Below are 24495 nucleotides of genomic sequence, written 5' to 3' on the forward strand. Positions count from 1 at the left end.
GGTGCTGTGTAGCAGTAATGATAAGATGGCAACTTTCTGTCACCTCTGGCTCTCCGTGATTGCTCATTTTAAATGCCAAAATTTTATATCACTATAGTGATTACACAATACAGGTTTCATCATTAATTTGATTTCATTAACCTGTGTCAGGCAACTTTACAAGCTCAAAATAGTAATCTGGCCAATGGTATCAGTACAGCAAAGCATGAATTATTGGTGTCCCTAGTACTTTATACTTCTTCAGTTGTCTGACAATCTGATAATCCAATGGTCCACTTCTTAACTTTTTCTGAGCTTTCAATCAAATCTCAGTCATCACCAGAAAATGTAATACATTGGGCCTCAGGCATTTACCACTCATACGAAGAGAAACCTTTCCTTTTTAGGTCTGTCACGGGAAAGTGCTGCACAGATGACATGTCATTGGCAGCTGTAGTATTATTAATATTCTAATTGTTTTTTTTCTCTAATACGAATATTGACTATGTTAAATTTGTTATGTTTTTGTCTGCTACTTTTGAAGGTAGGATTAAAAGCTCCACAGTGTGAAAGTCTGCTTTTTACTCTTTGGTAGCAAACCAGGTATTCTTATATGGTAATTTAAGTGGAGTTGATTATGCTAATGATGTAATATCATGCTATAAATCTCACAGAAAAACGTTTTTGGATAAGAAAATGACAAATTCCGATGAAAAATTAGGTTTCAAATGCTGAGACATTCCATTAGCTAGAGTGACATAATCGGCAAAGCCTTGTAAATACTACAATTTTTGATACGACAAATTCTTCCCATAGCACGTTGTCGGCCTTAAAAAATGTGTATTCTGACCATTTGCCTTAAGCCTAATGAACTTGATTTAAACCAGTCTGCATGTTCTGCATGCCTGCCTTTAGTGTGAACATGGCCTCAGTGTGAGCATGCCTGGCTCACACCCCCCTGTCCCTGACAGCCACATCAGCCAATTGTCAACAGCAGCTGATGTGTCCTTTCCCAGTGCACCCATCAGCATACACACATCCACACACACAGCACTAGTACTCAAAGGGATTTTTGCAAATTCATGAGAAGACCCCTGGCTAACGTCTCAATAATCTCTCACACAGCGCTATAAAAAGACACGACTGTTAGCAAATGCCTATGCCTGTCTAAAGGAAGCTTGTTGTCACATTACACATAAGAGACATGTATCATCCAGTCTTTAACAAAGCAGAGGAGCACATGATAATTCGTCCAAAACACTAAACAATAGTCTATTGATTATGTGACTATTAAAAACAAGTCTCTTCAATTTCTTGGCTGTTTGACTTTTGGTCTTGTAAGACTCACGTTTTACAACATGCACTAAAAAGTTTTTGCCTGACCAGATGTGGCTAACCTCTCTTGGGTCCCACTGTACAAGAAAAAAGCATTTAGCACATCATAACCATTGACTGTAAATATTAATGGACACAGCATGTGTGATGTCACCCATTGGTTTGTGGAGATCTGCTATGAGTCGTCGAGTTTGCCGTTACAGGCGCAGCAATCTTGGTTGCGGATGTGATGATTTTAGACGTGAGGGAGGAGCCATAGACTGTTGGGCGGTATCTGACTGTGACCTTAGCTGAGAGTTGGCAAAGCTGCTTACACTCTACTAAAACTCTAACTCTAAAACTAGCGATTGAGACCATAAACTCATTATGAAAATGTTTACTGAGGTAATAAATCAAGTGAGAAGTGGGTCACTTTCTCATAGACTTCCACAGAAACCGACCTCCTTTTGCAACCGCACGTGTCGCCCCCTGCTGGAATTCAGATAGAATGCAGGTTTAAGGCACTTCCGCATTTGCAGCACTTCGCTGAACCGGATGCTTTGTCCATTAATATTATACAGTCTATGGTCATAACCTGTGTATTATCAGCCTACAGTGTCTGGCACCAACACCCATTCTGTATCAGTTTAACAGCCTAGAGGAGTGAAACATTTACCTGAAAAGGGTCCAGTGAAAATAAAATCACACATACTTAACTGCCCTATACACCATCACTAATAAGGAAGTATAGCACTTTCTGCTCCCTCTCTCAATTGCTTGGTCAATAGGTTGCAAATGAGCCTACTAGACAACTGTTTAAAAAAAACTCTTGTTTCTCTCAAAAGAACTTATTCTCTTTCTCTGTTACTTGGCATTAAGACAAGTAACCTAAACTATTCTGCAAAACATGTGTGTGAAATGAGTTTTTCCATCCCCTTCTTTGCACCTCTAAGTAGTAAAATGTATAAATCGATTTGAATGACATGCAGATGCAATGTCATAATATGGGATTAAATGCTGGTGATCCCTGCTTGAAATCGCGTGGGCAGGCTTCTTATAATAAATCTTTACAAATGACACAGTTTAGCAGTGAAACACAGGTCTGCTGCCTCTCACTCATGCGCTCTACCAACAAGAGATGACATCATGTTGGGTCAGCTTGGGTTTTAGTGCTCAGCTTGCCATCTACATCTGCCATTTCGAGCGCGTCATGTTAGCCTACATTTACTTTGAACGCTGGTTATTTAACCAAGCGATGTCCTGCTGCATGCCTGTGATGACCTTTTGCAGCATTCACACCTGGAAGGACTTAAAAAATAAAAAATAAAAAGATGAATGACGTGCGATTAAACGTCTTTGTATGAAATTAATGCAACGCAATATTATAATCGTACTCGTGAAAAACAAAAGTGCCAATGATGCAGCCAATGCTCGACTGATTAAGGAGTGCAGAAAGACATATTAAAATATAGTTAAATGTGGTTCGGGTCATGTGCAGTGGACGTTACACCGTCTCAACCAAAAGCCATTGTGACAGCTGCGTTGTAGTAAAATCTCACTCACAACAATGTATGCAATGGAAGGTACCACAGTCATTTTGGATGTGACAGACTCACGCAGGACTGGCCCACATTGCATGACAATGCTAAAATAACACCTAGGACAAGTTTACACAGCCTCAAACCGTCTTGTCGGCTTCAAAACCCCCCAACTGTACACTTCATTACAACCTGTCATCCGTTCGCTCTCCATACTCACCCCCTGAGGAACAAACCAAACAGCGAAGCGTCTTCCCCCGTCAGTTCACAGCGTAAGTACCGTATCCAAATTGCAGCGTAGATTTTTTAAGCAGGTGCAGAAACACATCAATCAACAAACATGCACTTCGCTTAAGACCTTTAAAAAGCAAACCTACGCACTTATTACCCCAGCGAGCTGATGCTGGTCTCTGTAACGTTACTCACCACCTCGGAGTGGAGTGGCGTTGAAAGAACAAGCCGAACAACGTCGAAACCAGGCGACTGTGGTCATTTTCAACTTCAGGTGCAACCCATACCACTCATTTAATATCGACTCAGTGTTAACTGCTTTGACATTTAGCTTCAATAGCTTAGCCGTTGAGACAAGAGGAAGTGTCATTTCAGTTTGAGAGCGCGAGGCTAGCACGAGCGGTTAACCGTTAATGGGGGGAACAAACAGTGACAGAAAAAAACAACTGAGAAAAAAAGACACTTACCTTTTGTAAAACTCGTCGTTGTTAAAAAGCGTACTCACTTCAAGAACATTTAGTCCCACTCTGAAGATGTCGGTGTGACTTTGCGAAGTGCTGTCAGTTGGTGTGGACTTCCTGAATGACGGAGCAGCAGGAGCACAACCCCTCGCCCATGTTTGACAGCTACTTTGACAGACAGGCGGAAATAAAGTTGTCTCGTGTAGTGAAGGGTCCACTGAAGGATGTGCGCTTCGTGTTTTGTACAGAATAAATACCAAATGTATTGTTTTGCATCTTGTGCTCTCTCTTGGGTTTACCCAAATCAAATGCAAACATACAGCATTGAATATATATTTCGCAATGCTGCTTTAAAAAGCAAACTGCTTAAGTAAAAGTAAAGTAGGCTAACAATACTACACATTGATTCCTTTTGCAAATCATTAAAGATGCATAGACTGAGTCATACTGTTGCAACTTCATTGATGGCAATTCAGGTTGTCTCCTGAATGTACTTAGTGCAATGCTTCCACCTGCTGTTGCACTTAAGAAGTTCAACTGTAAAACATATAAAGCAATGTACTGTATTTCTATTAGTATCAGGATATTATTAAGACCATTTTTATAAAAAAAAAATAATATATATATATATATATATATATATATATATATATATATTATTATTTTTTTTTTTTAAAGCCATAAGATATTACCTGAAATAATGGGCGAAAGTGAGTCCTTTGTACATAATAAAACACTTGAGGAGTGTTATAAGGTTGGGTAATCACCTTTTATTGTGTATTTACTTTATGGCAATATGTCAGGCAAATAATAGTCTAGAAATAATGTGAATCTTAAAAGCAAGTGAAATACCAAAAATCACTAGTGAATACATGTTGAAATTTAAGTATGCTCCCACTAAATTTACAGCATTCACATATTTTACATTTTTACTTTTTTTTTTCTCAATCAAACCTCTCTTGGCACCACAGATGTTCAAGTTGGAATTTTTCCATCTTCAGTTTTGGTATGCCTGCACACTGCCTTTCAGTCCGTGTCTGTTCATGATGCTCCCTCAGTTTCTTACATGTCTGCTCACCATTACAGTAACAACAGAGCTACATACATGTCTTCTGACAGGCCAGATTCTGAAACACTACATATTGATTAACAAACATGGCACAACAGTGGTCAGAGTTAGTGTTGCAAATGACAGTTATTCCAATAATTACTATTGGTTTTATCTTATTCCTGTAGCTCATCTTGTGGCAAAGTTTCTACCCATTGGTTGAACCCACAATCCCTCACTTAAGAGGCAGTGCCTTATCCATTAGGCCACTGTGTCTTCATGTTCAGTATGTGGATGATGTCATAGATAGTAGGGCTAATTCTTTTTACACAACTGACTGTTTTTGGACCCTAATTAAATTAATAAATTGCCTAAATAAATGATCATATATTTTAATCAAACTAAATAGATGGGTTTAGTATTATGTTCCAATCCTGGCAGTGTAGTGACAGGAGATCACATAATAATAGTTGATCAGTATTATTTTGTGGACTTCAGCTCGGCGTTCAACACCATCATCCCTGAACTCCTACATCAGAAGCTCACCCAGTTCTCAGTGCCTGCCACCACCTGTCAGTGGATCATCAGCTTCCTGATTGACAGGCAGCAGCATGTCAGACTGGGGAGCATCTCATCCAAAACCTGGTCCATCAGCACTGGCGCACCACATGGGTGTGTCCTCTCACCGCTGCTCTTCTCTCTCTACACCAATGACTGCACCTCAGAGAACCCATAAAACTCCCGAAGTTTGCAGGTGCCACCACTGTCATTGGTTTGATCCAGGATGGTGATGAGTCTGCTTACAGAGAGCTGGTGGAATAGCTGGTCCAATGGTGCAGTCAGAACCCCCACCAATGACATGTGGTGTGCCCCAAAGGTCAGTTTTAGGCCCTGTTTTTTTTTATTTGTATATGCTCCCTCTTGCCAGTGTCATCAGGAGGCATTGAATCAACTTTCACAGTTATGCTGATGATACGCAGCTGTACATCTCCATGTCTCCTGATGACACAAGACCAATGGATGCTCTTTTTAACCCTTGTGTTGTCCTTCGGGTCCCGGTGACCTGAAGGACAACACAAGGGTTTAACTGTATTTCAGATATAAAATCCTGGATGGCAGAAAACGTTTTACAGCTTAACCAGGACAAAACTGAAGTTTTAATCATCAGTCCTGAGGCTCAGAGAGAGAAACCCCAAACCAAACTGCAGGAATTTTCCTTAAATCCTTAAAAATCCTTAAATCCATCATCACAAGTGAAAAACCTGGGCGTCATTTTTGACTCTGAGCTTGGGTTTATCCCACATATTAAATACGCACCTAAAATAGGTTTTTATCACCTCAAAAATATAGCCAGAGTCCGCCGTATTCTCTCTCGGGCCAACACGGAGACGCCGATACATGCTTTTATCACCAGTCGCATTGACTACTGTAATGCCCTGCTTTCTGGTGTTCCCAAAAAGAGTATCTCCCCTCTCCAACTGTTACAGAACTCAGCTGCTTGTGTGCTGACTTAGACCAGAAGGCAGACGCACATTACGCCGGTTTTAAAATCATTGCATTGGCTCCTGTGTGTTTCAGGATTGATTTTAAGGTTCTTTTGCTGGTTTTTATATCTCTAATGGTCTTGGGCCTTCTTATCTTTCGGAACTGCTTTTACCCTATGAGCCTTCGCGGACTCTGCGGTCCTCCGGTACTGGTCTCTTGATATTCCCAAGGTCCGGACACACGTACACAGAGAGGCGTCGTTCTAGTATTATGGCCCCCGTCTGTGGAACAGCCTGCCGGAGGACCTCAGGGCTGCAGAGAATGTTCAGATTTTAAGAGCAGGCTCAAGACCCACCTTTTTAACTTAGCTTTTCCGTGCTCAGCCATATGTTAGTTTTATTGTGTGTATGAGAGAGGGTGTGTGTGGATCTTGGTGGTGGGTGTGTCTGTGGTTGTCTGGGGATGCATTTATGTGATGGGGGGAGCAATTGTTTTTAAATGTAAAGCACTTTGTGCTACATTTTACATGTATGAAAAGTGCTCTATAAATAAAGATTGATTGATTGATTGATTGGAGTTAAACCCCAAGAAAACTGTGGAGATGACAGTGGACTTTAGGAGAAGTTCCCCCCCCTCATCATCCAGAACGACACAGTGCTGTGGATTCCTTTAGGTTCCTGGGATCCAGCATCTCACAGGACCTAAAGTGGTCTCCCCACATTGACTCTGTCCAGAAAAAGGCCCAGCAGAGGTTATACTTCCTGCGACAGCTAAGGAAGTTTAATCTGCCTAAGGAGCTGCTTACCACTTTCTACTCAGCCATCATTCAGTCTGTCATCTGCACCTCCATCACTGTCTGGTTTGGGTCAGCCACCAAACGGGACAGGGCCAGACTGCAACGGACAATTAGGGCTGCAGAGAGGATCATTGGAGCTGACCTTCCCTCCATCCAGGACCTGTACCAGTCCAGGGTCAGAAAAAGTAGACCCCTCACATCGTGGTCACAAACTGTTCAACCTCATTCCCTCTGGTAGGCTATACAGGACACTGTTCACCAAAACCAGCTGACACAAAGACAGTTTCTTTCCCCAAGCAGTCACTCTGTTGAACACTCAGAAATAGCCCCCACCCTTACACTGAACAAAGTCAATAAACACTGTTCTGCTCATCTACCTCATGTATATTTCAATCTTATAATTACAGTATTGTTATTAACATATCACCATTGCACCGAACTGCCTTGCACTATACTGATATACGGACCATACTGATATTGCACCATTTCTTCCCTCTCTTCAATTGCTACTGTATATTTTTTGTAAATTTGTAAATTCTAGTGCAGTGTTACTTAACAGTATTTTTTAAATATATTTCTTACGGTCATTTCTGTTTTTTTATTCTTTATAGGTTAAGTGAGCAAAGATTAGCCGGAGTCAAATTCCTTGTTTGTTTAGCAAACCTGGCCAATAAAGCTGATTCTGATTCTGATGAATATACATTTTGGGGAAATAACTAAAATGACATTTGGTCCCTACTGGTCAAACATGTCTTATGTCTTAGTGGTAGGGTATACCACTGGATAAGCATGTTTAAGCATGGGGAAAAAGACAGGAGACAATACATCTTGAACTGTGGTGGCTGGTTTAATTGTAAAACACTGGATTTCGCTATTGACCACTCATTAACTCTTCGCAGATCCTCTGAGTGTAGAAAAACAATGGATAACGAGCGATCGAGCCGGGAGCCAAAACAAAGAGACCTCATAGCCCGTTCGGAAATATGCTTGTTTATATGTTTTACCGTAGATTTCAATGCGCATACAGAAAATAAGCCAATTATTGACTGGTATCTTGTTTATCTCATATACTTCATTTTAATTGTTGAAAAAATCTAATTAAAGATGTGTTACACATTAATATTACATACATTGTATACAGGCATATGGTCAGACAGCTTGGAACTCGGAGGTCCTGCCAGTTGTAGGCGCTGTTCCAAGCAAGCTGCAAAACACAAATCGATTGTTTATTTTGTGTTTGTTTACATTTTTCAAGCGAACAAATGGCTTCGACTTTGCTATCACCTATGGTGGATTATTACAACGATGAAGAAGAACTTGATAGCGTGGAAGACGACGATGACCGGAGTTTCAGGGGAAGAGACTCAGAAGAAGGTAAACGAATTGACCAAAAGCTCTCTGACAGTCGGGCTCTGTCTACTTGTTGGAAAAGTAACGGAAGTCCGCGATTATTGCATAAATTTAGTTATTTTTAGTGCAGCTTTTTAAAGTGATCTACAGATTAAGCTCGACTGGAAACAGTTTTTCTTAGCACTTCCTAAATCAAATTTTACCTGCCCGTTCCCAACGCTGGAAAGCTAACCCAATACGAGCCACACGCAGTTAGCTTACTAGCTAACGTAACATAACAAGTCAGCTAACCCGACTACCGCCAATCAAGTGTCTGCCCAGGACAGAACATTTTCAGAAGCAGGTGATGTAAACTAGCAAAACCGTTTAACGTTACATTGGCTTAACGTCTTCAGTGCTGATAGAAAACTGAGCCCACGTTCAACGATAATAATACACACGCAATTGTTTACATGCTAGCTAACTAACAATACTAACGTTACGCGTGTGGCATCAATCAGTTTTTACCACATTATTAGGCAAATTGGCACTACGTTATTGTATAAAATGTAACCGTAAATTAAGAAATCCAGGCATTTTATAACCCATCAGGATGAATACACAGTTTAACTAACTGCTATTCCAAATGGGGTTTATAGCGTTAATTAGCCAACTAGCTACGTGACGTTAGCTCCGAGCATTGACAGGTCGGCAGGCAAGCGAAACCCTGCGTGCTGTGTCCACTGCACTGCCCTCTTCACACCATTCAGTGAGACAGGACGGATAGCAGTGAAAGAGAAAGAAAGACCAGAGGAAAACAAGGCGATGACAACACTACAAGGTTAGCTAGTTTCCTGACATTGACTTCCAAGCGAACAGCTGGACTTGTGTTTTCCTCCTCCGGATATGTTGACGGTTCTGTTGTGCCTAACTTGTTACTGTTTAAACAGCACACTGTGCTAATTTAAGCTAGCACATTAATGCTAACCGAAAATGAAAGCTGCTGTGTCAGCTTAATACGACTGGGCCTTACCCTTCTCTTGTGTCGGGTTCTGAAGGTAACGTTAACGCTGAATGACTTAGCTAGGTTAGCCGACGTTGAGAAACTTGCCTCCCAAGTTTGCCACATCGCACTAGCCTAAACGTATTAGCTAGCTTTGCTTTGAGAGAGTTGCCGTTTGACTGACAGCACGACTAAATTAGCCGGGGACAGTTTGTGATTAATCCCACCATGCGGCAAATTAACAGCTATATTTATGTCACTAGCTAGTTATATTGATGTAATTTGATTAAAATTACAAGCGTTAGCTTTGTCTGGCTAAACTTTTTTTCTGTTGTCGATCCGAGAATATATAGCCTAGTTTATAATATTTCATGGCAAATTTGGATTTCCCCTGGTGTCCTATTTCAGCAAACTAGAGGGCATTCCCAAGTAGGGTGTTCACAATTACCTTACCCGGTGCCACGCACTTCCTTTGATCTGTAACTACAGATCTCTGCTGTCTGTTTGCGGAAAAGCTAAAACACGACATCATTATCTTGTGGTACAGTATGCCGAAATGAGCGCATGTACATAATTATTTTTTAACAGAGAATCTGAATTTTAGTTAATAAATAATAATAATAATAAGTTTTGACAATTAAGTCGATTCTTGTCCTGTCATGACCTTTTCCAGACACGGAAGATGCCAGTGAAACAGATCTTGCCAAGCACGACGAGGATGACTATGTTGAAATCAAAGAGCAGTAAGGATTTTACCAACCATGGATCAGCTGTTTTAACCTTAATAATACATATTTGAAGTTGAAAGTTTTAAATGTTTGCCCGGTGATATTAACTCTGGTTTATTTCATTGCAGAATGTACCAAGACAAACTGGCCTCTCTGAAAAGACAGTTGCAGCAATTACAAGAAGGTAATCACTTGGATTTATTTATTTATTTTTCTTTTCTCAAATGACTGAAGTGTGTGAGGAATTTTCCAAATGTGAATGACTGCTGCTCTTTATCTTGTGGAGTGATATTTGTGTGAGCATGGGGATTCATTTTCATTTTTGAAGAACACAACCAGATCCTAACTGATTAGGGATTAATGCTGCGTTTATGCCACCTGGGAATAACAGGGACCGCCCCCGTGATTACGTTGTTTTTCCGACTGCCAGCGTTCACATAGTCGGGATGCGTGTTCTTCTTCTTCTTCTGTTATATTGGCGTTTGGCATAACAACTTGTTGCATGACTGCCACCAACGGTTGGCCGTAGCCTAGAGCATCAGGTGTGTGAAAACATGGAGGCGACAATAACAAAAGATTTGCTGCTGTTTTCTTATACGAGCATAGAAACGGCACATCTACAGGTGTTTGTGTTATCCGCAGGACAACGAACGGGAAAGGACACGGATAAGGTGTTGTTTTTTTAATACATGGGCCTCTTTATGAATAATTTGAAACATATTATGTCTGTGTATGTTTGTTGGCAGAGGCATTTGTCCACAATAAACAGTTTATTGTCATTGAAATATTTTCAGTGAACCAAAGTCGCCTAGCTACATCAAAGGGTCAGTTGTCAACAACGCGTCACCAACTGTGAAACTCTGTTAGCCCGAGTTTCCCCACCTCTGATTCCCACAGGAAGCGACGAGAATGATGACGTTTTCACTCCATGTCCGTGAACGCATGGTAAATCATTGGGCCACAAAGGCAGTTTCCGAGTCATCTTAAAAGTGCAGCCACAGTCTCTGGCTAAAAAGAGAAACCAGCTGAGAAACGGACAATAACTGATGACAAACTGTCCTCTCTCGTGAGCAGCTCATTTTCAGTCGTCTTCAAAAGTCTGTCTGGTGTTTACTGATTCAAACTATTTCTGAACAGTGTAGACATTGTGAAGTGACAAGTTGTGAGCTCATTCTAAATCCAAATGTAGGTGTAATCTAGTCTAGATGGTTGGTGGCTGATGAGAGTAAGTATAGGATGCCAACATTTGCAGGTGAGTTGTCTAGAAATATTGGTGATGTATTTTAATGAAACAGCTCATATATTGGAGTTGTAATAACTACATAAATTACTGGACCACACTATAATTTACAAAGACCCAACAATTCCATCCATGGAATAAACAATAGAGCAAAGTACTGCAACCGTCAAGAACATGAATACAAATATTGCCATAAAGAATGGGTAAAAGACATAATATATATGCAATTTAACTGTTATAGAAAGGGAAAGAAGGCTGTGCGGTTTTCTGCCGGGTTTGCAAAAATATTAATTGGGGATGTACAAAAGTTCACAACACCGTAAAACGTTTAAAGCAAAAGTTGTGATTCCATAGATGTTCACGTTTAGTAAAGTTTTCTGACGCGTTCTCTTTGCAGGTACACTGCAGGAGTATCAGAAGAGGATGAAGAAGCTGGACCAGCAGTACAAAGAGAGACTCCGAAATGCAGGCAAGTTGAGCACTATTTAGAGACAGAACACACTGCTTTGCTCCTGATGCATTCACACCAACGATGTTTGGAGCAGATTATTCTTTATATTATATGTATATTCCTCTAAATTTTGGAGTGCTTTCTCCTTTAATATGCTTTGTTTGGCCAGAGGAGAACATTGGCAATAAACAGTGCTGCAAAACAACTGCTTGGACGTGAGAAATAGAAAAAGAAAACTTTTGCAAGAGCTTGTGAATATCCCAAGAGAAGTATTGGCCATGGAATCATTATATACAAAGAGGTCAGATTTCTCACATGGCTGGGACCAAAATATGTAATAAATGAACTTGTTTTAATATTATTGCAGTAGTATTGTACATGCTGGGGTTGACTATAGTTTTGACTTCTAGTCTTTTTTTTTTTTTTTTCTGCTTTCTGTTCAAATTAGAATTGCACAAAGTAACCCTGCCATTCTCTTTTTTTTGTTAACATTTTGAAGATGAAGCTATCTTGTTTAAATAAACATGTATTGGAATTGTCAATTGACAAACTGATAGGGCGGGGGGGGGGGTCCGTGTTTACATTCAGTGTGAGCACCGATGTCATGACTGGTCGATAAAAGTCAGATTTTTTTTTTATTTGCAGAAAGGGTAAATAAAACAGGTAGTGTGACTTATCACAACATACGAGATGAATGGAAAAGGACAGTGTCTACCCAGACATAATTTTGTAAATTTACAAGAGCAGATTAAATTTGTTTTAAAAAGGGCAGAGCTGTCTTCCTCTCTCTGCTCCCAACCCGTCCATCTTCCAACATTTGTTATATTGGTTACTTTATTTTTGTAAACTCCGTGGCTTATATCCGATCAGCTATTTCCCAGACTTTTGTGTTCTCAGTTTTTTGCTGATCAATATTTCTCTTTGTTTTGCCCAGAATGCACTGCAACACATGGACACAAGATTTTAGGGTGTTTTTACTGTTCACTCCTATTTCTTTGTGACCCTGCACTGCACTCTCTTCTTATACTTTCTCTTTTCTAGTCTTGAGAGTAGAGCGTGACATTTATGGGCTTTTTAAGACCGATACTGATTTTAGAGGGGAATGATTCACAGATTACCAATATGGTAGCCGATCTAGTGAATTTTTGAGTTGAAAAAAGAAAAATTGACCTTTTCTATGTGGATTTTGCACTGCTGTGACGATGCAAAGGTATTCAGAAGGCTGCTTTCCTAAACAAATAACTTTATTAACTTTTTTATTACATTTTCAACCAATTCTAGAAATGAACACTGAGGAAATAAAGAATACATTAAAACTAAATAAATAGCTAAATAAATATAATTTCTGTATTAGTCAATTGCTGACCATTTAAATAATTAAATAAAAATAAACGTAAATGCCGATACAATAGATACCTATATACCTGTGACAGGCCAATTTTGCCTGCTAAAAGCGGCCAACCAATATATCTGTTTAGCTCTACTTGAGAATAACCAAAGTTGACTTTAGTTGCCAAAAGTCAGATAGTGTTATAATGTGCCAGTATAATTACATTAAACGGATGTTTTTCCTTTGTCTTTACAGATCTGTTTCTCCAGCTTGAGGTGAGCATAATTCTCCTTGCTGACTGACTGAAGCAGTTTATACTGAAGTGACCTTTACTTTTCTGGTATTACATGGAAAACATCCCTTCTTTTTCCATCATTTCTTTCTCTCAACCTTCCGCAGACAGACCAGGTGGAGAGGAACTACATCAAGGAGAAGAAGGCAGCGGTGAAGGAGTTTGACGATAAAAAGGTTGAACTGAAGGAAAACCTAATTGCAGAGTTGGAGGAGAAGAAGAAGATGATCGAGAATGAAAAATTAACAATGGAGTTGACAGGCGGTAAGGGCGACAGAATAGGATTATTAATAAGGGACTTGCTTAGGAGAAGAGAGAGAAATGGAGTAAAAGGCACGTGGGTGGAAGAGCATTTTTCTCTCTACACACTTAAATATTAAGTTGTCCAATTTAAAGTAGGACTTTCAGATGATCAGTCAATTCAGATGTTGCTGTCCTTTTTGAATTGCCTGTAAGGTATGTTTTTGATTTGCCTTTTGAGAAACTATTTGGATCTTAATGTTGGATCTTAAGTTTGTCATTATTTCTTTCATCCATAGATTCAATGGAGGTAAAACCTATCATGACTCGGAAGCTGAGGAGACGGCCCAATGATCCAGTCCCAATACCAGATAAACGGAGAAAACCTGCACCAGATATCCTTTGCATAAACTTGCAGTCTCTGATTAGCTACAATTAACTGATCACTAGATCAATCTGTCAGGGGTGAAGTATTATTTGTACTGGTAGTATTTGCACTTTCTCAAAATACTTTTTGATTCCCAGGGGAGCTTCTTGTTTCGATAGGAGGTCAGGACCAGCTTCCTCTGTGGAACTGGCCACGTTTCTCAGCTGTGTTGTGTTTAAAATGCCTTCCTTAACTCGTCACACCTCAGCTAAATTATTTGTTAACAGATGAACAGATAATGGAAGATCTAAGAACACTTAATAAGGTAAGTGTTTCTGAATGTCTTGATTTTATGCATGTCCCTGCTGAATCTTGGTTTTTCATAATTATGTCTTTTAAAATTCTCACACCTTCTCTTTTACAGCTCAAGTCACCAAAACGGCCGGGTATGTCAATGCTCACTTTTTTAACACTTTACATGTTTTTTTTGTACGGATTAAACAAACCATACCATGTTAATTAGTGAGATGGTACATTAGCAGCATTTTGTTCCCAGTCCTTGTGCTAAGCTAAGCTAAGTTAGTTGGAATTTAATATTAACGCACATAGAGGAGAGTGGTACCGATCATCTCGTCCCCCCCTCTCGTCCTAGCAAGAATGCGGATAAGCATATTTCCCAATACGTCCCAAATCTATTCCTTAAAACGTGAAGTGATTTGTACATATGTTTCTTGTGGTGATACTTATCTGGTGTTTCTCCCTCTTCAGTGTCTCCCTCGTCTCCAGAGCACGTCCCCTCCGCTCCCATGGAGAACCCCTCCCAGCGGTATGAGGCCCGAATCGAGGAGGGGAAGCTTTACTACGACAAAAGATGGTGAATTTAAACATTTACATCCTCAAAACGGGCATCCCAGTGCTTCCCCTAACATTGAGCCATTTCTCACATAGCTTGTGTCACCACTAGATGGCCACATTGCCATGGGTTTGATGACTTTGGGGATTGGTTTGGTCTTCTAAAGACATGTTACAACCACTTTGATGGCTGCCTCTTCTTATCTGGGCTACAGAAAAGACATATTTCTTAGGAGCCACTGAATAAGCGTTGGTGCTTGAAGCCAACATAAAAATACATATTCAGAGAAGGTGGCTGCATTAGAATCAGTGCTGCATTCTGCTGTGATGCAGAGATAATGAAAATCCTTGACCAGACACAGCTCTGGTGCCCTTCTGTTTGAGAGCAGAGCTCCTCATCAGACGTGTCAGAACATAAGGCCATGTGAAGAAGGGTAACAATAATAGAATTCTTATTAGCTGCTGATATAGGGGAAGTTGAGCGGAGCGAGCTGTAAGGTATGTGCTCTTTCTTTCAAGGCAAAGTCTCATTTATTCATCACTAAAGAAGACACCACCACCGGAAAGCCTTCACAAAGAGCCGCAGGGAGACACATGCGTCATTATTCTTCAGTGGGCCCTTAATGATCAAACATTTTGGTTGTCAGACTCTTCCCCTGGGTTGGTTCTGTCCTCTGACAGTTTGGAGCCATTAAAAAACAGAACAGATTTTTTTGTTTTGACTTTCTAGTCCAATTATCTATTTTGTGCCTTCTCAGAGAAATGTGGTTTATTCAGCTGGGTAAAATTATGTATAATGAACCCCTCTCCTGTCTTCCTCACCTTAAATGCCAAATGAATTCTGTTTGTGTGCTTGTATGCCACCAGGTACCACAAGAGCCAGGCCATCTATCTGGAGTCAAAGGACAACACAAAGATTAGCTGTGTCATCAGCTCAGTTGGGACCAATGAGGTAAACGTTAGTTCTCATCCAGCTCCTATAGCACACAGACTTGGGTTTACTGCTTAAAATATGAGGCTGGTGAAGATTTTCCTTCTTGTCAACCAAGCCCATGATTCCTACTAACTATTGTCTGTGTAGCTAAAGATTGATATATTTTATTCTGCTGTGTCATAGAGTTCCATTGTTGTCTAAAACACATGAATGAGCGACACTGTTGAACTAGATGACATGTTCCCTCCTTACCATGAACCCCTGTAGTTTATTTGGACTCAATCCCACATACACTGTCCTGCTGCTGTAAATACTCACCAGTGCACCAAATATGCATTTATCCACAGCTGAAAATAGTCTCCAACAAATGCACCATTTACTCCCGTTTCCGATTAGATTTGTTGACGATAATAAAATTACCGAATTATCACTTTGCACTGTTGATTGTGCAGTGGAGGGCCAGACACCTGAGTGGTTGAAGGTGAAGAAATACCAGCCACAGATGTATTTTACATATTTTATCAGTGTTATATTTTATTAGTAACAAGTGCTAATTTCCCGCTCTAATCGACACAAAACTATCACTAAAAAGGAATGGTCCCTGGAAAAGGAAAGCTCATCTTTCCTGGGAGCGTTCTGATGAGAAATGTAATGTGAATTTATTTCTGGAGTACCTTGGATTTCTAGATATTAAAAGCTACTTTTGGAATACATTTATTTCGTAATGACTGCATTGAGGAATTGTCTCGTCTTTGTTCTTCAGATTTGGGTGAGGAAGACGAGCGACAGTACAAAGATGAGGATCTACCTGGGACAGCTGCAGAGGGGAGCGTTTGTCATCCGTCGACGGTCGGCTGCGTGAAACATTACCCCACCCATCCCCTCCCCACCCAACCCCCATCTGTTCATCTATCCATTCATTCACCGGCTCCTTCATCCTCTATTTCTCTATTTGGTGCATCTCAATTGAGTTATTCTTCATCATATACACTACCCCCCCCCCAATTATAGAAGCATACACAGACACACACACACACACACACACACACACACACACACACGCAGTCTTCCGTGGCCAAAAATAACTCATCTGATTTGATCTGTTTGATCTGGTACAGTAAAAGGGGTCATATACGCAACTGACTGTTTTCCAGCATTATTTGTCACTATGTGGCATGTGTGTGTGTGTGCAGGTAGTTTGTGATCATAAAGGAGCCTTCTTTGATTTGTGTCTCGTGCTGTAAACAGAAATCCTTTCTACACCATGCAGTCTTATTTTACATTTATCATTAAGTTATTTTTCTTCAACAGCATCATGTCGCCCCACAGAAACTGTCTTCAAGCCTTTGTAACTGTCTCACTGGCGACATGTAACGAAGCAAGCACTGAAAAACAGATGAGGAATTGCTTTAGGTTTTGGCTGATTATCATGAATCCCATGACTGAAGGAAGTTACCGTTTCCTTATACCTGGAGTCATGCCATTTTCAAAAGAACATGCCTTCTGTCACGGTCATCAAGTAATGGCTGCTTGCTGTGCTGAAGGTTTGTCCTAATAACATGTTCAAAAGTCCTATCTATTAAACTCTAAATTTCTTATTTGAAAAAAAATAAATGTATTTTGAGGTTTTATGTTATTTCTTTGCCTTTTATGTGGTCCTCTCCATGTAATTCAATTGCATTTGCATGTGGAGCACTAAGTTTACTGTTGATGTGTACTGTATTCCATTTTATTAAAAATGTTTTCTGCATTTTATTTAATGGATGAAAAGGTTATAAGCTTTAATGTTTCTGAAATGCACAACAAGTTTGCTGGCATTATACTAGTTATCTTAACCAATGTTCACCAGATAGTCGCCAACTTTGTCTGCTGTTTGGTACAGTGGGGTTTCTAGAGCTTTCTCGCTGGAAACAGTTGCCTGGAAACAGGAGCGGCAAGACTGAGCCACAACAGTAAAGTTTTGTGCCAAAAGTCCTGTGGTAATTATCTGAGGGTTATTAGCAGGGGCGATTCTAGGATCAGACCTTTAGGGGGGCTCAGCCCCTAATGAGAATGTGACACAGAAACAGTGCCTTGCAAAAGTGTTAAATCAGTAATTCCATAAACTGATAATCTCTGAGCTAACTACTGAACAACAACGTCAGCTAACGTTTTTTGACACTATTAACCCTATGATGGAACTAAACCTGACACTTTATAAGTCACAGTAATAATGACCAATTTGACAGAACGTTCTCATATTCAGCGATTTTAGTTGGTTACGTTTCAATTTGGGTTCTAATCTTTGCCATGGAATTACCAACTTCTTCTCTGGGGACTACCAATGTTAAACTTCACAACCGCACTCCTGCTCTCCCTCTGACAGATCAGATAGAGACTCAGCCAAAGGTGAAAGCCTGGCACAACCACCTCCGATTGGCCAACACTACGTTTCTGTTGACCCTTTCCTTGACAGGGTTACAAGTGCATAGCATCAGCGACACAGGATATTAAACCTGTTTCAAGCACTTTGAACCTGTAATTGTTTGTCCTCTGTCACTAACGGACAAGTTCGCAAGCTCTAACTTGAAGCACAAAAATGTATAAAAAAAACCGAAACGTTTTTTTAGTATTATAATATTTAGTGGGGCTGAGATGAAATTTAGGGGGGCTTGAGTGGGTCTAAAATCATGGTTGTTACCAGTGAACCCTTTCACATACAAGTAGTTCTGTGACACATTGATAATATGAACGCATTGATCACAGCTGCTTAAATATGAGAAAATCTAAGTAAAAGCATAATTAAAACTCTTCCACTTACCCCCTGAAACACAGACACGGACCCCCAGTGGTCTGTGGATCCCTGGGTGAGAAACGGTGTTTTAGGGAACAGTCCTACAATATCTATAGAACATGCTCATTGTAAATAATTTTTTCATAATAAATTGATCTTTAATGTTAATAGTAGCGGCAGTCGAAGCATTTGAATTGCTGTGTATTTTTCCGTCTCAGTGCTTGGTGTTCATATCATCTCTAAGGGGAAATGATTGCCCATCTCCATACTGTCAACCTGACCAAGTCACCTCACCGTTGTACTCCACTCACAGCTGCTCTCAACCATCCCTCCACTTTGTAAACAGCTGAATTATTTGGCATTCAGCACAGGTCTCCTCCAACCGAGCAGCCGGCCATTTCCGTCTTGTGTGTCCTATCGCTATAACTGGATGGTATGTTTCACTTCGCCTGACTTAATGACACAGCCTGACAAGGTGGGCAATTACTCTTTTGCCATGCTGCACAAAAAGCAATGCTCATTTTAAAATGCTTGTCCAGAATTTGTCAGGTGTAATTGCAAAGTCTCTTGCGGCGGCATAAAATGAGCTCTTAGTGAATGTGATGAACGTCTGCGCCCTTTATTGCATCCCAGGTCTGCCTTTTGGTTAAGGTCGGAATACCACTGAGGCCTTTAATGTGGTGTCTACAAGGTATGGATTTTATTGAGTCTTTTGGCACCAGTTTCATATTTAACCACTGTGTTCCATCACAGTGGGGCATTTTAATTGATCTGGAATCGGGCAGGGACAGAAGGGTGGCACAAAGCCCTCTGATTGCCCCTCCTAGAGTCAGAAGTTGATAGACATTAGTATCATGGATGGATTACTAAACCGGCCTACAGGGGCCCCTGGACCAGAACCAATATTTGAAGTATATTAGCATTTCTTGTTGGAAAGTCAATCAAATGACTACAAAAAAATACATAGAATGGCGGCAAAGAGAGGCAATATGACCACAAGAAGATGCTTAACAACTACAAAGAGACACAAAATGACCACAAACAGATGAAACATTATCACAAACGTTCAAAAAAAAAATACCACAAAGAGATGAAGCTGCATAGTTTTTTGGCCATTTTGTAGGTGTCTTGCACTCATGTAGGCATGGGGGGCCTTCTACATGTCTGTGTCCAGGGGCCCATTTTGTCATGATCCATGTCTGCCATGCTACTGTATTAGGAGCTACACATATAAGCTATTATCTATAGCTATAGCTAATATACTGTATATTAATGTTAATTCATATTAGAATTTGTTTATTTGGCATTCATTAATTACACTGAGTAATGTAACTATTAATAATGTACAGTTTATTATTGCCATTAGAACCAGGGCTTGGAAGTCAACAGCGAATGATATCAAAAGCTCATGAGAATTTCTCCTAAATATATCACATTAAATAGGGGGAAATGTGAGCAGATGCTGAATGATCCAAGTTCTCCCACTTGACTTCAATGTCTTTCTTACATATACAGATTACACACGCTTATGTGGTTTGTCGATCACCCATTTCACTGCCTTATAATCTAAAACATTTAACCAAGCAGCAGCTCCCTTCTCCACATCCACGCCTTTCAAATTATCCATTTCTTGCTCGTTGGGATTGTATCAGTCTTAAGCTGCTGGGTGTTTATACTCTATTGAATACAGTCTATGTTTATACTGCCTTAAATCACTATGCTGAGTGGGAGCACTTGAGCATGTAGACAGTTCTCTGGTGATGAACACATTTTTTCCCCCATGCACCATATCTATTCACCAGGGTGTGTAAAACACCTGCTGAAACTCACCATGCGCAAAACAAAAAGAAGCTCTCCAGCCTTCCATGACCACAAGTCATTACCGCGCTCTGGATCTGGTTTGGGTTTTGCTGGTCTCACTGGAGCTGTTACTCTTTGGTGGTTATTGCTTATGTGCATAAAAAGTCACCCAGGGCATCAATAAAAATCCCCCTCGCCCCAGTTCCAGCACCGAATTCCCTCTTTTATCCTCTTTCCCCTAAATTGAGCATTCGCTCCACTGCATGTTAGCACTGTGATGCATGGCTACAGGGCGGAGAGCTGCATCTCGCTCGGTGCTATCTGGTGGGAACCAAGTGGGATCCAGGCACACTCAGATTTGCCTCTGGGTCTGAAGAGAGGACCGTAGCTCCTTGACAACCCTGCTAGGCTGTGTATAAGTGTGTGTGTGTGTGTATATATGTTTGTGGATGTGTGTGTGAGTGTGTGCCTGTAGTTTATCACTCTCCAGCAGGTCTGCACTGGAATAGGAATTCATTTTACAGTACAAGCTCTTCATTTGACTCTTGATATTTGACTCAGGGTTATGGAATCGAGCTGCAGCCTCACTGGACCATTTGGCAATATTGATCATTTTAAACATTCATGTTGTTAAGCAGCTACTGCTCATTTCAAAATCAGGTCATGGTATCAGTTATTTATATGCTCAGCCCTATTCTGTTTAGCTGCTCTGATGTTAAGACAGCATAACATAAAGCAGAACAAAGTTAAATAAATCATCCGTCTCAGAGGCCAGTGGGTGAGCTTCTGAAGTTGGTACTGTATTTCAAATGATATTTGAATGATATTGATGTTTGTTTATTCAAAACTTCTTGTATCTGTGCCAGAAATGCTGCTCTGCTTTTAAAGGTCCCACTGCAAATGCTCCCAAATAACACCGAAGCAAACTGTTTGAGAAAAGCTCAACACCAATTATCATGTGATGCTAGTATAGAGCACATTTATTTATGTTGTTTGAGGCATGAATCTGGTCCATGAATCCCCTATTAAAACTACAGGTTGGAAGTAATGTTTCTCACACTTATTAGAGCGAGGAAAAGTTCAGCTTGTACAAATTAAACGTCTGTGTGTGTGTGTGTGTGCGTGTGTGTGTGTTTCTTTCTCTCTCTCAACCCTTCTGCTAATTCAAAGAGAATTGCCTAATGGCGGTGGTCTCCTCAACGTCTATGTTTAGCACTCTAAGCACTTGAAACGTGTCTCACAGCCTTTCCCACAGTTTTAAGGGATGCAGTGTTATCACAGCTCATTTTTACATTTGAAGTCTGAAAGTTCACAAGATCCCCACATTGTCAAATACAACATGATTCCCTGACTGTTGTTCATTTTACCAATGAACCCAATGGCCCTTGGGGGAAAATGAGCCACTGGGCCCACCTACAGGCAGTCATGTCCTGTTCCCCTGTCATATCGCATACATAGTAATCTAGCCTTAGATGAGCACAGGACATGACAGTAGCCAGGGTCAGTATGACTATGTCCTTGACATACAGAATAGATGATTTGTAAAAGGAATGGCAAACTAATGGCAGGCTATTCTTAAAGCAAAAATCCCCAAGAGGGAGCTTTTCACTGTCATTACTGGCACTAGTGGTGGCACTGCCAGCTACAAGGTGTAGACAAATGGCCATAATCACTTTGAAGAACACCCTCTTGGGTGTAATTCTTTTATACTTCAGGGACTAAGCCATGTGCAGCATGATAGGTGAGAGAGCAAGAAAGATAGAAAGGTATAGCTCACTGGATATACAATAACTAGATTCAGCATTGCAACCCGATTCCAGTTTTTGCAGTTTACAGTCACACCATCGTCTTGACATGAATAATTTAACAGAGGAGACGGTAACAAAGAGAAGAAATCAAAAAGCATCAAGAAACCACCATTTTGTGTCATGCCATTTAAATTGCTATTCAGAATGAGACCCACTAACAACAAGCTTATACGACCAGGCGGTCTAAAGGCTTGACACACCAACCCAATCATCGACCGTCTGGCGAGGTCGGTGACTCGAGTCTGTTCGGTGTGTTCCGTGCCGTTGATGGTCGGGGGAGCCGTCGGCATCCATTTTGGCCGATTTGACTCGTTGACTCGGCAAGTGGGCAGTCGGACTCAATGACCAATCTGATTGGTGGAGTGCTAGCCCTTGACTAGCGAATCAAGAAGAAGAAGAAGAAGCCTGAGAGCTGACAACGCCAGTATCTTCTTATTACTAGCCATCCTATTTTCTTCCGTTCAGCGACTAATGACAACAACGATCCTTCTTGACTACTATCAACACTCTCTGATGAAAACAATGATTGACAACGGCGTGCCCTGTGTTTACTAGGTCTGGAGAGATGTTCCGTCATTTCCGGTTTTCATTTTTTGGGTGACAGTACAGATTAGCACCGCCTGCTGTTATTATGTCTTGTGCATGCGCAGAACGTGCGCTCAAGTCGGCGTCGCTTCGGTGTGTTCCGAGGCACTTTTTTGAGAGACGGGAGCCGACTGATCAGTCCGACTGCCTTTTCTGCCGACGGTCGGCCGTCGGGTTGGTGTATCAGAGCCTTAAGATGATCTTGGCTTTTGTTGCTTTAAGGTCAGTGCATTTGTAGTTTGGGGATATGTTTCATTATTATTATTTTTTCACTCATTGGAGCTATTGTAAAGATCTGAATTCATTTTTTAACACCCCTGACAACAATTGTATTTTTTTATCGGGCAACAATGAAAACTGTAAATGATTTCCGTTGTGATTTTGCCTTTTGAACAAAGAGCACGTCTACTAGTATCCTCTCAGCTCTCAGCCACAACCTTCACACTGACTTTGGCGTCCAGTTGGAGACTGGACGCCAAAGTCAGTGTGAAGGTTGAGATCCCTCTACCCCTGATAAGATTTGCTTTGATAAGAGAAAGATATCTAGTGAGCCATCTCAGTTTCCCCACACAAGGTCCCCAAAGGAATCCAAACTTTGCTTCCTCTGTAACCTCTCCAGAGGCGTCTCAGCTTTCTGCATATTCTATTCAGAAGTGTTCGGAGATAAAGAGAAACTTTGGGAAAGCTAGGAGGGGGCTTACATGGATTGAAAGATGGACCACGCAGCCATCTGAAAATAGCTGTTCAGAATAAGTTTGTCATGCAATTTCTGCATTCATGGGGCTCCGTGAGGTGCTCCATCACCACAGGAGAGGCCTCTACCTTGAAAAGACAGGTGGTGCCTTGTCTTGTGGGAGGCAGGCAGGCATATGGAAAGTGCTGCATACATACAATTAATCTCTCTTTCGACCGGTGAGGTATTTTGGTGCAGCGACCTTAAAGGGACTGAAAACATCAGCTTCATCAGATGTGGATATAAAGATATGTTTACACCTACATGTTAAAGGAAAGGTTTAACATTTTTGTTTTTTTGTTTTTTGTTGAGAGTGAATCGATGCCACTCTCATGTCTGTACATTACATATCAAGCTACCACCAGCAGCTGGTTATCTTAGATTAGTTTAGCTCAAAGACTGGAAACAGGGAGAAAGCGCTTGTCATGCCCAAAGGTAACAAAATTCTCCAACCAGCACCTCTAAAGCTCACTAATTAACCCTTGTGTTGTCCTCGGGTCAAATTTGACCCGTTTTCAAAGTTTTTTTATGTCGGAAATATGGGTTTCTTTCAACCAAATTTCCCAAAACTAACCTGGATGCATGGATGTACTGTATGTTGTATGGAACCCATACAACGTTCTTTGCAGGGAAAATGAATGATTACTTTCTTTGCATTTTGAGTGTTTTATTCAATTTCATAGCATTTAAAAAAAAACAGTTTAAATGGCTTTCAATGCAGTATCAAGACTAAACTTTGACAGGTACCTGTCTGTGATCCACTCAACACTCAACTCTGATCCTAACTATTAGTCAAAATAATTCATAATTTCTGTTTTACCTAAAAAGAAATAGGTATAATGTCATATAAATTAGGTTTATTTAAAATTAATTAAGTGACAAAAACATTGTAAAATAAGTGCCAAAGGCATCGGAAAAAGCGTCAAAAACGTCGAAAAAATCACAAAAAATTATATTTTTGACCCGGAGGACCAACAAGTTCATGGTCGATGGGAAGACAACACAAAGGTTAACATGTTCACATATTGTTTACTCTGTACATAAACTTAAGCGTTGAAGCTGCAAAACTAGGGTAGATGCACCCTTGCAGGGAATGAGTGGAGATGGGCCGGTATAAATATTGCCTGACCAAGAATTAGTCTGGGACATAAGTTAATACCATTTAAAACCACAGCAAA

General features: G+C 40.6%; 2 protein-coding genes across 7 annotated transcripts in view; one reads left to right on the forward strand and one right to left on the reverse strand.

Moving 5' to 3' along the window:
* Positions 1-3698, reverse strand: part of taok3a (TAO kinase 3a) — an 85843-nt gene extending 82145 nt beyond the window's left edge. Inside the window, exon 1 of one of the 4 annotated variants that reach the window (XM_039802553.1) lies at positions 3530-3698. The gene's annotated coding sequence lies outside the window, so the exon portion shown is untranslated. Of the gene's footprint in view, positions 1-3051; positions 3217-3257; positions 3379-3529 lie in introns of those variants that run through there. The other 3 variants (XM_039802555.1, XM_039802557.1, XM_039802554.1) reach the window with 3 other exon arrangements.
* A 4317-nt stretch (positions 3699-8015) lies between these two features.
* Positions 8016-17373, forward strand: suds3 (SDS3 homolog, SIN3A corepressor complex component). Of its 3 annotated transcripts, none has more exons than XM_039803983.1 (12): positions 8016-8226; positions 9858-9927; positions 10041-10096; positions 11550-11621; positions 13189-13208; positions 13333-13489; positions 13765-13860; positions 14096-14157; positions 14257-14278; positions 14601-14706; positions 15552-15636; positions 16382-17373. In XM_039803983.1, exons 1-12 carry the CDS (start codon positions 8115-8117, stop codon positions 16478-16480), a joined length of 957 nt encoding a protein of 318 aa, XP_039659917.1. In that variant the 5' UTR covers positions 8016-8114; the 3' UTR covers positions 16481-17373. The 3 variants fall into 3 exon arrangements, with proteins under 3 accessions (XP_039659917.1, XP_039659919.1, XP_039659918.1); XM_039803985.1 differs by lacking the exon at positions 8016-8226 and adding an exon at positions 8275-8545; XM_039803984.1 differs by lacking the exon at positions 8016-8226 and adding an exon at positions 8567-9022.
* The last annotated feature ends 7122 nt before the right edge of the window (positions 17374-24495 follow it).

The sequence above is a fragment of the Perca fluviatilis genome, chromosome 6 (genome assembly GCF_010015445.1).
Source record: "Perca fluviatilis chromosome 6, GENO_Pfluv_1.0, whole genome shotgun sequence".
NCBI lineage: Eukaryota > Metazoa > Chordata > Actinopteri > Perciformes > Percidae > Perca > Perca fluviatilis.